Here is a 16875-nt window from a genome sequence, read left to right on the forward strand (position 1 = left end):
CAAAATTTACGAAAACATGCATCATATAGAATGTCTCTTTTCTTCAGCACAAGATAACAATATTTCTGCCTATGACTAAAATGATGTTGCACTAAAAATATTATGATGTCTAAAATAAACTAAACATGTTTGAGTGGAACACAGAGAAACCCCTTAGAAATAAAGAAACCCCAAACAACCCCCAAACCAAGCATCATATCCCTGGGCTGAAAATAGACTAGGATTTAAATCTAGAATTTCCAAATAAATTGCAAACTCCATATTATTTTGGTTGCTGTCTCATCTGTAACATCATTTTATCATGGAATAAATAACTCCATTTTAAAACAAAATTTGAGATACTTTTTTTTTCCTATGTATCTTACATGCACAATGTAGGTGACTTTTTCAGATATAAAGATCCATCTTTTATAATAAATAAAAGAAAGAAGCTATAGCTGAATATCTCCCTTCATTATATAAAATCTTATTTAAAAACAAGAACCTTATTAAGGAAATCCATTTAGAGCTGTATGGAAGTATTTGACTTTTCAGAAGCATTATTTCAATAGCAGCTGGTGAAATTCACTTGACATAGTGGAGATAAACCATCTCAGAAATACAGCAACTTTTCCAAGAAAAGAACTGTTCACTCAATTTGAATTCAGTTACTGATGTTTAAGAACCGCACACTAATTTTAATAAATAACGTTTAAAAACATTGCGTCTCAGTTTATAAACTGTAAAAATCCCAAAAACTTAGAATTACAAGAATAACAACACAGTATGAAAAAAAAAGACCCTTAAAACCAGCAGCAGGGCTCTAAAGCAGGGTATTTTCACCTAAAAGTCCTAAACATCATTTATCTACCCCAAAAGACAAAGTATGAAATTTATAACTTAACTGTGCCAAACATAAAGTTTAATAATTACTTTTACATTTTATCTCACGTGACATTTTGATCTTATTTGCTGGCATAATTCTAATTATTCCTCTGTATTTTTTGTTCTCTATATAAAAGAGACATGCATTACTTATATCTTGACTTTACAGTTTTTACAGCTTGGGGATCAACTTTTTCAACCCAAGCACTTTGTTCCCTGCCCAGTATTCTGACACATGCCGTGTGCTATTAAGGATTTGATGAATGAAATGAAAGCATGTGACCACCTACCCACACACCTTGGCAGAGGTGCACTCCACACACGCCGACCCCCTCCCAGGCACGTGAGCTTGTTAGCACCTTCCAGGCGATATCCAGGGAAACAGGAAAAGATCAAGGAATCTCCAACACCAAAATGAAAACCGATTCGCCTACTGAAGGCAGGAACACCAGGATCATCACATGGCTCCAGATCATATTCTGCAGACAATAAAACATGATATGTTATTATCTGGAGAAGTTGTCCACATGGAAAAAAGCAAACTTAGTAAATTGCTTGCATTGTGTGAGCATGGAACAGCTGGAAAACATGTATTTTAGAGCTGTGTTCTCTACTAAAACCCAACACACTTTCTATAAGTCTATTATGCCTATATATACAGTAATTATGTATTTAATGTGTTCTACCCATACTACATCTATTTTTTTAATTTCAAGAGCTGTAATCAGTTTGTACTGTAAGTGGTTTACTATAATTTTGTTTAATTACTTCCTTTGTGTATAATTCTAGTTTCTTTTAATCTGAACTTCCAAACAGCTTTACAAGAGAGCCTTACAGTTGAAAGAAATCATTATGTGATGAAGAAAATCTAATTAAAAAACAAACAAAAGGTTAGGTGAATGAAAGGCATATGAATACATTTTCAAAAAGTGTGCTTTTATAACTGCATATCAGGAATAATTCAGCAGGAGGAGTCAGAACAGACTAATGGGGAAAAAATCAGGGCTGTTACATAGGAAGCAAATCAAACTCAGAAAATATAGGAGCCACCCATTTCCCCATCTCCAAAGAATATGCTGTGGAAGTATCACTTTTTTTTATCCTGTTTTTCCATATATTTTTTTTCCTTAGATATCTATTACCAACTACTTTGAGAAAAGATGTTGAAAGAGAACAACTTAACATGTAATGGAAAAGGTTTGATTTTATATTCTTCAGAATATGATCCAAAAGACCTAAGAGATCCCTTCTGGCAACAGATAAGAAAAAATGTTTTCTAGAACTTGGAGGTCAGTGGAAAGTAGGGTGAAATCTTATTTAGAATAAGAGACTCCATTTAGTCAGGGAAGAAACTAAACCAAAGTTTGTGAGTGAATTTTTAAACAGCTAATAAATCAAATAAAAGGAATAAATAAATTCTTCCCTTTAGTAACTGTCTTGTAGGAAAGTTCTGAATATTAGAGGCAATCTATAAACTACATCAGTTTCTGCTTTCAAATGTTGTAAGTTTAGAAAACACATGATTTGCTACCTCTGCTCAGTACTGTGGGGGCTAAGCTAGACATGGAAATACCCTGTAGTGTACCTTTAGGCACAGGGCGATTTTCATTACAAATTTCAATGCTTGATGACATTCAAAACAGGTGTTCTCACAAAACACTTCTTACTAAGTATAAATATATTCTGGTTGTGTGAAAGTACCAAAACAGAATCAGCCATTTGTTTCATAAAGCTAACGTACCTCCTAATATTTCTCAAAATGTGTATTTAATATAAATGATGGCATATGCTGTCTCTGTATGTGGTAGCAGCAGTAGATAGGACATAAACCTTCAATCGTGTTCCAAAAGTTCCGTGATCCATATCTTTTGTTACTACACAGTTTTTCTCCTTGTATCCATAATATTTTGTGCATTTTTCTACAACTTGGCTAGTGCTTTATTCTTTTTATTTAGTGATAAAAAGAATATCAGTGAAATAATTAATATTTGTATTTACATTTCAAACCAGTAAAATGGCTGACCGCTGCTTTGGTGAGTTCAAAGTCTCCAGAATGAATTTATTTTAGCATTTAATAGGAGTAAATCCAACACTATTGCTCCAATCAGTGAGGTAGTTTTTTCCTTTTTTAAATAAGTAAGCTAAATGAGATATATTACTCATAAATATCATGGCCATCTGTAAACATTGCCAATTCTCAACAAAACTTATTGGCTTTCAGTTCCTGAAAAATGATGTAGGAGAGTTGGATGAGAGTTGCTTATGTACTCTTTCCATAAAATATACATGTGCATGTGCATTTCAACCAGCACTTGATTCATTCATATGTGTCATGGGACAAGGGGAAGCTTCAGAAAAACCCTGCCTTAGCATCAGAACTTGGCAGCATCTTAAATTTAAGAACTCACTCTGGTCCACAAGTTTTAATGATGGCAAATCAGGTCTATTTATAAGAATAATTATTTATTAAACAGACAGAGATAATACACCAAAGATCCTAATCAGAATTACTATGCAATATGAAACTACAGAACTATTAGTGGATTACAGCCTAGCATAAAACAGTGCACTATTTCAAAGTAGCTATAATTAAAGCCAGCAACAGTATTGTAATTTACCCCAAAAATGACTATAATGAACACAGATTTCTTCACTTAACCCCTGGGGAGTAACTCTAAAAGAAGCATTCCTACTCATGGGAGGAACTCCACACATTTTCAGGATCATGTATCAAAGACTTCTGCTTTGTCAAAGTTTGGTGTGGCTTTTCTAGTTTGCCAGTGAGGTGTCTGTCAGTAAGAAATCCAGCTTACCTTCCAGATCTCACTTCAAAAGTGAGGCAGCTGGGAGATGCCAGAGCACTGGCCATTTTGGCTATGGTGACAAAATAACTCACTACAAGACAGCTCATCCTGTTTATCTGACCAGCTAATAAACAATAGATGAGCTCTTGTTGGGAGGTGAGATGCCCTGCTACATCTTTAATTCTACTTCCTAGTAATGGAGATAGGCAAAGAAAATTACTGAGAAACGTATATTAGATGTCATCTAGTTTTAGAAGACTGTAAATAAGAAGCAGTAACACGTTTCCCTTATCTTAAAGAGATAACTTGTAGAAACATCAATAGCTAATAAGTGTTTTATTTATATACACATTTTCCATTTCGAAATCAGTCTACAATTTAGAGTCCTTTGTGAAACTGAGTCAGCATACCACTGCTTTTTTAAAGTTTCTATACTTCAGAAAAAGTTAGTTCATTTTTTCTGAACCAGTACCTTCTATCTTTGTAATTTTTTCCCCTTAATTTTCTTCCAAATTTCTTTTTCAACAATTTTAATGCTTGTGTGAGAACAGGGCAAACGTATAACAGTAAAATCACCAACATTCTTCTCGATTCCTTTACCCACCTTTTTAAACCTTAAACAGTTTTTTTATGATAGACTATACAATTCTGATAACAAGTTTTTTTGGTTGGTTTTTTTTTACTTTTTTTTTTTTTTTTACTTTATGGTGTTTCATAATATTTCTGTTATCTGCAAGTGAAATATCATCTGGAACAGTTTCAGGATATTTAGCAGAATGGAATTCATTACCTGAAAATGTTATGTTGAAACCTTCATAAGAAATTGAAAAATCAGATATAAACCGAAGCTGTGCAGTAAAATTTCCAAAGAGGCCAGCTTTAATTGTAGGGGGTAAGACTGAGCCAGTCAATCTGGCTACTGGCTCTGTGAAGCTCCCATCTTCAGTGATGAGCAAATAGTCATGAGAGCTCTCAAGGTGAAAAGTATGAAAAACCAGCTTTACACCTTTAAAAGAATTAAAAAGGGAGGAAAGAAAAGCATTAATAACAAGTTTTTCTATTCCTTCACATGTAGGTGACACAGAAAGCAATTTTTATGTTACACAGAAACATTTTGAGAAAAAGTTAGAATAAAACCAGGAAATTCTGAAAATAAAGGTTGCAGAAAGCACATGAGCTCGACTGAATAATAGGTGCAATGAGGATGCTTGTTTAGCTCACTTTAAACCAAGAGTTCCTATAAGAGAATTGATGGCATTCAGTGCTATTTTTATACAGCACTCTGAAAATTCAAATTTATATTATTTAGGTGCTATTCATGTTTGTGTGATTCTCTTTTACTTATAATATCTCGATTTCATTATTACCTAAGAGATGTACATTATTACTTGGCTGAAATTTTGTATTTGTGTTTTATTTTCGGATTTCCTCCAACACAATTCTGGCTTTTAATTCTAAGCTTCAGGGAAGTTTCCAAATACAAGGACAAAGCATACAGACGTTTTATGTACAGTCATACATAGATACAGATTCCTATTTTCTGGAACTGATCATTTAACTGACATAATGACTGATTTTTTTTTCATTTGCCAACTTCCAATTCAATAATGAATTAAATTTTGACTTACAGTTCGGTATTCAAATACAATAAATTTTCAAATACAATATATATGATAAATTTAAAAATTTACTGTGGGGAGCAACATTCTTCTTAGCACATTTACTCATATATTTTACATTTAAAATGTTTTATGAGTTCTAAACCAAAAAAATCCCAAAAAACACAAACAAGTCTTTAAGAAGATTTTAAAAAGTAGAAACTTCCCATGTACTTCTCAGTAAATTTTTTACTCAGATATTACTCTACTGTATATGTAACATAAAGATATATATGTTTTTGCTCTAATGGTTTAAGTCTGAAATCTTTGGTTACCAATACACAGATCCAATCTATTCCTTTATGCTCAATAATAGCAAAGAGCCATCAATAAGATCCTGACATATTTGACTGAAAGAAATTTAGAGCAATTTAACCAGTAGCTATTCTTTTCCCATTTTTTACCTATTTCATTCTTTCCCATTTTTCTGACACTAAAACACACTGTCTCTGGCAACTTTAAAAATAATTCTTTCTTTAAAAAATAAACACTTTGAAGATATTTATTTTGGGCACGTAAACTTCTTCCTCAAAGGAATGGCAGCAAGTGTTGGCTTAATTCATAATGGACATTTCCTTTTTTAGCTATGTGTGTCTGATTTTTTTTTTCCATACAGACATTACATATATGCAAATCATCTTAGATACTTACCCTTGCCATGGGACACTTCAATAGTCCACGTGCAGTTTAAAGAGTTTGGGTAAAAATCAGGGAAACCTGGAGAAAGAACAGTTCCACTCTTCCCATGAATATATCCACCACATAAAGCTTAAGAAGAGAGGAAAAAAAAAAAAAAAAAGACAATCATACAAAAAGCCTTTCTTGTAAAAGAGTTTGAAAGAGTGAAAGAGAGAGACGAAGAAAGACAGAATTCATTTTTCACCTACACTTAAAATTAAAAATAGAGTATTAAAATAAGAAGTTAATTAATCCAAAGCTGCAACATTCATTTTGACAAAAATTTGTTTTCTCCTAAATTAGTCCTTGAAAAGGAGTTTATTTTTCGCTTACAGTCTCTCTTGTTAGTTAGCAGAACACACACAAAAAATTATTGCAAGTGTCAATTCCTATTGCAGTAATATATAAGAAATAAGAGGATATTTTTGTGAAATAATACAAAAAATATCTTGCTGCTACATTTCTTTCACTAAATATTTTAAAAGGCATACATTCAACTGCATTTTTAACAAACAAAAATACTTCAGTAAAAAGCACAGTTTTTCAAGTAAGTAAAAATTTGATGATTACTGCAACACCCAGGGGAAAAAAGTGTAACTTCCTCTTTTTCAAAAATTTAGATTGTCCCATCATAAGTAATTTATTTGGAATTGAATATTTTGGAAGACATGAGAACTATGCTAGAAAACATTTTATGCATACTAGAATTTGCTAAACTAGGCTGTTCAAATTTGCATAGCAAATTAATTAATGTTTAAGATTTGCATTCTGAATTGCTCACAGATCTTATAAATACAGCATGATTGTGCTTTTCACTCATCTCTTGCTGTCCAGTTTTTATGCTGCTGTTTTTTAAAATTTTAATATACTAAATATTTAAACAATAATGCAATAAAACATTAAGATGCTTTTAGTCTTCTTCCTCATATAGAGTGATACACTTTGCCTTTAACTGGATGGAAAATATAAATGAAAAAATATTCTATAAACTTGCAGTACCTTTATGTAGATGTTTGTATATATATACATACACTTGGTTTATAGCTTAAGTTCCTTTTTTTTCATTTCTTATTAGACTAAGGTTTTTGTTAAAGTTTTTAATTTTTTTTGAATTTATGTAACTTTTATATATTTATAAGTAAGTAAAAGGAAAGGAAATGCTTCCAACCTGGTTTTACCTGAATATAGTTATTTCTGCATACTAAATTCATATTTAAGTATGAATTAAAACACATTTGACTAAATCCACAGTAAATATATGGTTGACAGCAATGCTTAATAATGAAGAACAGTGTTACGGATATCAGGTTTACAGTTCCATAAATGAACAATAACACATTCATTCAAAAATCCTTATCTTAGTCTGTAAACACCACAGAAGGAAGAAAAATATTTGACTGTGTAACATTACTTAAAGGATATATGACATATTTCAAAAATAATTTCCTTATTTTTAACAAAATTTAAAATATGGAATTCATGTGCTTTAATTTATCTGTCACTCAAAAATTATTTTCAAGTTTCACCTTGGCATTAGCATATTTTGAGAATGACACATTACTTAGGGGGAACTTTAGCCACCTTGTATTTGTATGCAGGTTTATTTCTTCTTTGTTGGCATGAAAGAAAGCAACATGATTTTCCCTTAAGCATTATTCTGCTAAATTAATTTCTGAAGTAAAAATTTTGAGAACATCAGTACTCGAGAGATGAGTGCAAAATGCTCATTTCCACCTCAGTTAAATCTGTCACAATCCAAAAATCTGGGTCACAACTTGTTGAGCCTAAAAAGGCAAATACCCTAACAGAATGATTATTTAATAAAGTGTGAGGTCTATGCCATGTTAGACTAGTTAATATAATGGAGTTTAATCTGTGAGGAAAAGAACAGACTGAATGTATGTTGAGCCCTTATGTGTTGCTTGCTTAGCAAACATACTCCAGAAAGGCTTGACATTTTCTTGACATACACTTACATGAAAAAAAAATATCTGGGAAAAAAATCTCTTTCAATGAGTGAAAATTAACTAGATCTTCCAAGAGATCAACATTCATATGCAAACAAAAGAGTTAAATATTGATATTTTAACTCAAAAATACATCTACACATTTTATTAAAAGTAAGTAGAAAAACAAGAGAATACTCTTCAAGCTTAAGATTTCTCTGCATTTGTCAATCCATCATGGCAAAGAAAACAAGGAAAGAAACCCATAAAAACAATGAAAAAAAATTAAAAATGCTTTGTGCCTGTACTTGTAAAGGAGGAATGGGTTGTGGTGATTACAAGGTGAGTGAGTCTGAATGCTAGATTACCTCACTTCTATAATAGTCTTTGGTGGTTTATGTATTTTGAGAATGGGGCCAGAAGGCTGTAGTGAGAGTTAGAAGATGACTAGTGCTCAGATTTAGCAAAAAAGTTTAAAACAGAGTGAGAAACTGAAATACTTTGCTGAATTTAAGTTTGTCCTCTGACATTCCACTGTAATCAATGAAAACCTTGGACCTGAAAAGCAAGTTAGAAATACATTAATGTAAGTAATTCAGTAAAGCAAGAGCCTTTCTTTGCCATTGTTCTGTGGTTTCTGCAAGAGGGATTTTGTAGCAACTATACAAGGATTCCATGAAGAATTTAGGTTGATTCAGTGGTTTATAGAAGCAGAACTTAGCCAAAAATCCAATTACAAAAAAGAACACAGAAATATTTTGGAACACAGTTGTGCTGATGTATAACTATTCTTCTTCTCAGTATGGGGCTGCGTTTTGGATTGGTGCTGAGCACAGGGTTAATAGTACAGAGATGCTTTTGTTATTTCTGAGCAGGGTTTGCACAGAGCCAAGACTTTTTCTGCTTTTCATATGTCACACTGGGGAGGAAGCTGGGGGTGAGTGGGAGATTAGAAGGAGACACAGCAGGAACAGGTGCCTGCAACTAATCCAAAGACTACCCCACAGCATACAGCAGCAGGCTCAGTATATAAAATGGGGAGAAAAAGGGAAAATGGAGCAGTTCAGATTGATGATATTTTTCATCTGCTCTTCTGGAGATGACTGAACACCTGTTGTCCTTGGGAACCAGTGAATAAATTCCTTGGTTTGCTTTGCTTGTCTGTACAGATTTTGCTTTCCTTACTAAACTGTCTTTATCTCAACCCAGGAGTATTATCACTTTTTGCCTTCTGATTCTCTCCCTGATCCTGCTGATGGGAATGAGAAAGCAGCAATGTGAGGCTTCGTTGTGGGCTGTGGTTAAACCATTAAGAAATTCAACATTTTAAAAAATGTTTCATGAAAGCTCTACACAGTTTCATACTTCATATCTACCAAAACAATTATTAAACTAACCAAAGTTTCAAAGCAAAAATATGTTAAGAAAATTAATTACATTGGCTGATCATGGTTTATCTGCTTTAATACTAAGTGTCCTAAATTTTAAACAATCATTTTGGCATGCAGTATTTAGAGTTTAAGATATAAATTAATTTTATTGGCTTTGTGTTGAAAGTATTAGTTGTATGGCACCATTTTGATTCACAGTTGAACAATGGAACCCTCCAAGAATCTGAATTTTGCTATTTGTGAATATGTACCTGGTTTTTTTTTAGTATTTCACTAAAAACTGATACAGAGATGTAAATCGTGGCTTTTAATAACAACAAATTAATTTTTTAAAAGTGTGTTTCTTACTGAAATTAAAAGGAGGTAGTAGAAATGACAAGCTTAATTAGTTCTGCAATAATAGATTAACTTTTGTGGACTTTAGACCGGCTATCTACAGAGCTTGACCCTTACCATCACAGCTGGGTAATGCATGATTCCACTGATGGTTTCTTTCACATATGAGTGGTTCTTCATCACTCAGTGTATATCCTGGATCACAGCTGAAGGTTACTGTGGAGCGGATATTAAAGTTGTTACCATGGCGATGGCCATTCACAGGAATTCCTGGGTCAAGGCAAGAATCTGATTCCAGAGTAACACCTGAAACACACAGATTTAATTTTGGTTTTTTCACCCTTTTTTCAGATAGTAAAGAGAAAAAAAAGACCCAAACAAAATACAAAACAAGAAAGACAGGAGAAAGAAAGAGCCTCCAAAAATCCTAGTTAGCATTGCCTGAGAACCAATATGGGATATATAACCTTCTTTCTAGCTGCTGCCTGACTTACAGAACGGTTTTCCAATTTTAAGTTTCATAGAATAGGAAAGTCCAAATGAAATAGAAGAAGACTTGCACTTCAAGGCATTTTGTCAATCAATTAAAAACACCAAAACAATAAAACTACTGGACATCTGAAACTATAGGAAGTACTACAGTTTAAACTAGGAATAAAGATTTTGCAAGTATAAAAGTCATATTTGATTATTTCATCTATTCAGTTTCTGATGCTGCAGGACAACTCAATTTTCCTCTGCATAGTTATGATCATTTGGTACAAACAAGAAACACTGTCAAAAAACTGTAATTGAAGAGGTCACAAACTGCTGAATTCTTACAGATATTTTCCTATGTATGAAAAAAAAAGAATGACAAATAATATAGCTTTCACAATTTTATAACTCTTATCTGACAGAAAGAGTCTCTGGTAATTATGTCTTCTAGAGACATTAAATAGTTTTTGGCAAATAAACCTGGAGCTATCCACTGAAGAAAAATCCCTGAAATTATCAAATGAGGGCTCATTAACTGAACATTATACATTGTACTTCTAGTGATAGCAAATGATTGTGGAATTTAATAGTATAATGAACAATAATATAGGCACATGAGGGAAACAAATAGAGACTCACTATTGGGATGACAGGAATTTCTTTTATTTTCTGTTACTATGTGAGGTGAATTGACCTTGTCTGGCTGCCAGTCCCCCACTCAGCTGTTCTCTCATTATCCCCTTCAACAGTACAGGGGGAGAGAACAAGGTAGAAAAGCAACATGAAGAAATTCAAGGGCTGAGACAAAGACAAGCAGATAATTTAATAATTACCATCACAGTAAAACCAGACTCAATTTGAGAAGAAATTATTTAATTTATTGCAAATTAAAAATAGTCTAGAATGGTAAGAAACAAAATCACAATAAAATACCCCTTCACCCTCACCCCTGTGCTTGTATGGACAAGTCTTAGTTAGCAGACAGGGGTGGCTACAGGAGTGGTTTCTGTGAGGAGCTGCCATGAACTTCCCACACGTCCAACAGAACTAATGCCATCTGGCATCAGGATGGGCCTGCTGCTGGCAAAGGCTGAGCACCTCAGAGATGGTGGTAGAGCCTCTGGGATAACAAAGTTAAGAAGGACACAAAAAGTTGCTGCAGAAAAACAGCAGCCATAGAGAAGAGTGAGAATGTGAGAGCAAGAATTCTGAGAGACTAAGGTCAATGAAGAAGAAGAAGGAGGAGGTGCTCAAGGTTTGGAAGCCCCTGCAACCCATGCTGGAGATCATGGTGAAGCAGCTGTCCAACTGCAGCCTATGAAGGTTCACAGTGGATCAGAGATCCACCTGCAGTCTGTGCAGGACTCCACCCTGGAGTAGATGGATGTTCAAAGGAGCTGTGATCTTATGGGAAGTCCACAATGGAACAGACTCCTGGCAGGATCTGTGACCTGGTGGAGACAGGAGCCCATTCTGGAACAGCTTTGCTGGCAGGATTTGTGACACTGTGGGAGACCTACACTGGAACACTCTGTTCCTGAAAGATTGCACCCCATGCCAGAACCATTCATTAAGAGCTCTAGATAATGGGAAGAATTCAAATTTTAAATATTGATGGAAGGCTGTCTCCTGGGGGAGAAACCCAATGCTGGAGGAGGAGTAGAGTCTGAGGGATCTTCCACCGAGGAGGAAGGGGCAGCAATGATAATGTATGGTAAACTGATCACTTCATGCCCTGTCCCCCTGCACCTCTCAGCAGGAGGAGGTAGATGAAACTGATAGTGGAGTTCATCCAAAGAAGAACAGAGGGGTAGGGGGAAGGTATTTCTAAGATTTGGGAACCTGGGATCTAGCAAGGTTAATCCACCACAACTGCCTTCTTCACAGGCATTTCCTAGTTCCTTAGCCCTCTGAAGGGTGAAGAAGGTGCTGGTCCTCTCAGCTGCTTGTGCACCTCTAACTCTTTCTGTGGAAGCTGTACTCTCAGTTTACTGCTCCTACCTTGCCCTGTTTATCCAGGACTATCATACAGCCTTAGAAACAAAGTAGGAGGAGTTCAAAACTAAGGAAAAAAATTGATTTATCAGGGCATAAAGTGAAGGGTTCAGAACTATATGAGTGTTGGAATCAGGACTACAAATAAAAAAAGCATAAAAAATTACTCTAGCTTTCACAGAAAAATATTCTCTGTACCTTCCAGCTCTTTTTATATCTCACTTAGAATTCAGATTTGAAAGCTTATGATCCAGTTTTCATGAGGCAACCCTGACATACTTAAATTCTAGATTAATAAGTTCCTCTAGACTTGACTGCATATTCTTAATGCAAATATACCGTGTTAGCTAACAGTGCACTTTTAGATTCCCTTCACCTGGATAAAACTGCTTAATAAAGGTTCAAAGAAACCATTTAAGTCTATAATATTCTGCATTGTAAGTGCTCTTAATTTCATCTAGATGAAATTTTAACTTTGATGCACATTAGGTTTTTTCAGATAAAACATGCCTCATACTTTTAAATATGTTAGTGTAGGTGGAGGTCCCCAGCAGCACTCTTAAAATTCCTTCCTCTTAGGGCAGGCTACCACCCCTGTCTGAACACATCAGCTGCTTTGGCATTCTGAATCACACACAACAGGTAAACTCATCAGGTTATTTTTGAAATGATAATTCAAACTTACATTGACTCCATTGTTTCACATTTTTGCAAGACCAAAACCTATAGAAAATTTATCAGCTTCCAATTTCCTGACTGAAGTAGTAGTGTTAAATATATAAAATCAGCTCAGGCAAAATAGTTTCATTCCCAGGGAAAAGTATTCAGTATGTAAGTTTCAGCAATCATGAACATAGCTGAAAATAAATATTTTTTCTTTGCTTCTTTGCCTGAAGACTTGATTATTTTTCTTAATAGCAGATAACCTAAAATTAAATACTGGGTAATTCTTTGATACGAGAAATATGGCACAATTCTGGCACAACAGTGATAAATGTAGCTGGAAAATAATTGTAAAGAGTTGATTGAGAAGGAGCACAGGCAGTAGATCAAACTCTAGGACAGGCTGCAGTTATGAGCTACCTGGGACCGTGACACCATTATCAGGCTTTACCCCCTGCCTGCCAAGTCATAGTTCTTCTAAAAAAGCACAAACCTTTCAATGACTCTTTGTGTGTCATATTTTCCATGTTAGCAATATTCTAGTCTTTTTAAACTGTGTCACAAACTGGACACAATAGTCTCCCTGGTCATCAAATGAAGTGAAATAATTTTTGAACAAATCCTAGATAAAACAAAAAAAAATGGATTTTCTGAAATTGTCTTTTGGTTTTTTAGATGGTTAAATACAATGTCTAGAAGATTCAACTTTTTGCAATACTACTACATTTTTCTCTAGATTATGTAGGTTCTGAGGGATATCGAAATCTTTTTTTTATTGTATTTCTATTTTGTATTTGTGCATGTTACTTCTCCTTCCCCATTTAGGCTTAGCAAGTTTCTTTGTAGAATCAAATTGCTTTTGTTTTACACTCTTTCTTCAGTTCATCTAGCTTGTTTTGAATTCCAACCTTCTCAATCATAGTGCTTAGTATAATTGTAGGTTGGAATCATCCTCAAATTGTAACTTTGCTAAAAGTTGTTCTTTAACTTTGTTAAAAAATTGTTCTTATATTGTAATCAAAATCTTTTTTTTCATTTTTTTTTTCAAAGCATCATAGAAATCACATAACAATTTAGGCTGGAAAGAACCTCTGGGGTCATGTAGTTCAACTCCCCTGCTCAAGCAAGGTCACCTAAAGCTGGTTGCACAGGTAGATCCATTCCTGGATGTATTTTTAGTATCTCCAAGGATGGAGATTCCTCAGCCTTTCTGAGAAAGTTTTTCCAGTGCCTACTGTACCTCATTGTACATTTATTGTACTGCAATAATTTCATCCACATTAAATGTCTATGTTCTTCTCTGAAAGAGTTCTAAGAGCCTTATGAATGGCAGCACAGAACTATTTCCTCCCCTTTCCATTTCCAAATCTACAAAAGCAGTGAACCTGTCAAGAAAGAAATTAAGTTGGTTTGACATAATCTGTTTTATCAAATACAAGTAATTTATTTCTTATCATTATGTTTATCAGCTTTAAACTAGTATCTTTCAAGAGCAAAGATAAAACTAATGTCCTTGATCCTTCTGGTCCAAATATCTTCTTTTTTTTTTCCTCTCCATGCTTGCTTGGAAAAGTCTGTGCCCTTCTGAATTTTTTTAAACTTCCTGACAGATTTGAATTTTCAGACATAATTTTCAGTGGAGTGGTCCTTCCACTTTGCCTCTCAGCATACCACAGGGAATTTCATCAGTCTCTGATGAACAAAAAATACTTAAATATTTCAATATTGTGTAGTACTCTCTCTAGAGATGCTGTACTCTTACCTTGAAAATGTTCACTTAATTATGTTAAGTATATGCTAAAAATTATTTGTTTTCTGTAAAAGTTGCAAAACAGGAACAAAACATTTAGTCTTGCCTGTGACCGTTGATTTTTGATGAAGCTTTTTTTGAGTAACTTTTTTTCCCTTATTTGAATATATTTAGAGATATTTTTGTTACAGTCTTTCTGTTTCTTAGGCTTGGAATTAAATATGTAGTTTATCCTAAGAGATCTGTGTAATTCTCTGATTGCTATCTATAGCAATATTTGAATATATCTAGTATCTACATTATTAACTCTAGAATTACATCATTAAAATAGATTTTTAAATAGCTACAGAAACCTTTCTCTAAAATTGAAAACAAAATTTAAAAAAAAGAAACAAAACAAACACAAAAACCCCCAAAATGAAACAAAACCAAGGGAAAGCCATAACAAAACAAACGAAACCAAACCGAACCAAGCCAAAACCACCAAAAAATGAATAATAGTTTTCTCCTGTATTTTTCATCAATTTCTTTTATAAATGACTTTAGGAATTCATTTGTAAGGGCTCAAGGACATTCACCTTGAGTGAATGTCTACAAATTTGGTGGTTTAGATTTTTGCAAACCATTAATTTATTCACCATGTTGCTTCATTCCTTCACTTCTTACCAGTCATAAACTATTATTTTATGGTCACTTCCCCAAAATCTTCCTTTCCTCTTCAGCCTCTGTATGGATTCTTAGTCATAGTAAAACAGACTGCTGAAACAAAAAATGTTCCCCAACATTTCAAATCTTTTTCCATTGACTGTATCCTGCCTCATAAAATTGTATGAATCATTTCCTCATATCCAGACTATTCAAAGAATTATCTTTTTAATCAAGTAAAAAAGTGTTACGTATTTTGATGCTATGTTATTATAGCTAAAATTGATTGTGGGCCATCTGACTGGTTTCAACACTTTATCAAACCCATGAAGATTGCATATTTCTGAGCCTAAAAAGTTATTTTCTGAAACCTAATCTAAACAAATACCTCATTTTATCCATTATGAATAAAGGATCATGTCTATTTTTTAAGTTCTGATAAGTTTCACTAAGAAAAATCACAATATTGATTTTGTAGATTTTTTCAATTCCTCAATAAGGAATTTTTTTACTAAGATGGGTAATCTTTGATTTTTAAACAATTTTGCTGACTGTGTAAGAGAATTGTAATTTTCAAATATATATATGTGTATAGTGTAATTTGACTGTCTCAATACATGACTAAAATATGATCTATTTTTCAGATAAATTTTAGGATAGAAGGAAATATTATTCCACAAAAAGCACAGAATTGTAAGTAAAGCATTTGAATTGAAGAAATAATGTATCAATTTGCTTTGCAAAATACAATGTTCTCTTATATTAGGAAGGAAAAAAATCAGATTACTTTAACAAAAAAAGGAACAATTTACATTACAGGAATCTGCAGGTAAAGTATTTCTATCTGTTTTCAGTTAAGAAAAAGACTAAGATTGCACAACCTACTTCACAGAATGAGGAACAAAAGGCCCCCTACAAAAACAAACAATCAATAAACAAACAAACAAACCAACCAACCAACTAAACAAACCCTACTCAAAACACATAACTAGGGAAGCCGAGAGATCGGGAAAATGCAATTGAGGCATGAAGCACACTTGCCAAAAGAATAATTAATTTTTAAAAAAACCTAATATTTTATCAGTAGTTTTACTTAAAAAATATTTTAGGCACTTTATTTTTTCTTTGCTTAGATGCATAAGACTTAATCTACACTGTCTTGCATTAGCTATTTTGAGCTGTCATCAAAAGGCTGAATGACAGAAATTTAAGGAGAGGAATGAACAAACTGTCTTCACATCCTTCACAGTACCTTTAATGGGTTACATACTCATTAAAGCTATATTACAGTCATATTTTAGCTTAACAGAATGTATTAAGCTAAAATAGAGTGATATATCAAGTTCAACTCAGTTTAGCTTATGGTGAACCTTTTATTTTAAGCAGGTTAAGAGCCTTCTGCTTCACAGTACTTTATCATCAAAGTTATGACTATAACTGGAAGCTTTTTAAGATACTTCCAAATAAGGTATTTGAACTTCCAAAGAAAATATCCAGAAACTTTTCTTAAAACTCAAAATTGACTACTTTGTCTTCTACAAATGTAAGAAATGTGAAACCAATAGAAGTTCTGTTGTGATATCTTTAAAATGAGCAACTTCTATAGTTTTACCTTCAAGCAAAATCAAAATATGATTTTAGTCTCCTGTGTTCCTTGGCAGATTACCC

At 33.5% G+C, this 16875-nt stretch overlaps 1 protein-coding gene across 1 annotated transcript in view; it reads right to left on the reverse strand.

Annotated features, from left to right (window-relative positions):
* The window catches only part of CSMD1 (CUB and Sushi multiple domains 1), a 1059051-nt gene that overhangs the window by 224693 nt on the left and 817483 nt on the right, over window positions 1–16875 (reverse strand). The window contains exons 18-21 of the mRNA XM_058802826.1: window positions 9795–9983; window positions 5978–6094; window positions 4459–4674; window positions 1155–1343 (exon numbers count right to left, since the gene is read on the reverse strand). Of these exons, the coding sequence (XP_058658809.1) occupies window positions 1155–1343; window positions 4459–4674; window positions 5978–6094; window positions 9795–9983 (711 nt within the window). The remainder of the gene's footprint in view (window positions 1–1154; window positions 1344–4458; window positions 4675–5977; window positions 6095–9794; window positions 9984–16875) is intronic.

This window comes from Ammospiza caudacuta, chromosome 3 (genome assembly GCF_027887145.1).
Source record: "Ammospiza caudacuta isolate bAmmCau1 chromosome 3, bAmmCau1.pri, whole genome shotgun sequence".
NCBI classification, from domain to species: Eukaryota; Metazoa; Chordata; class Aves; order Passeriformes; family Passerellidae; genus Ammospiza; species Ammospiza caudacuta.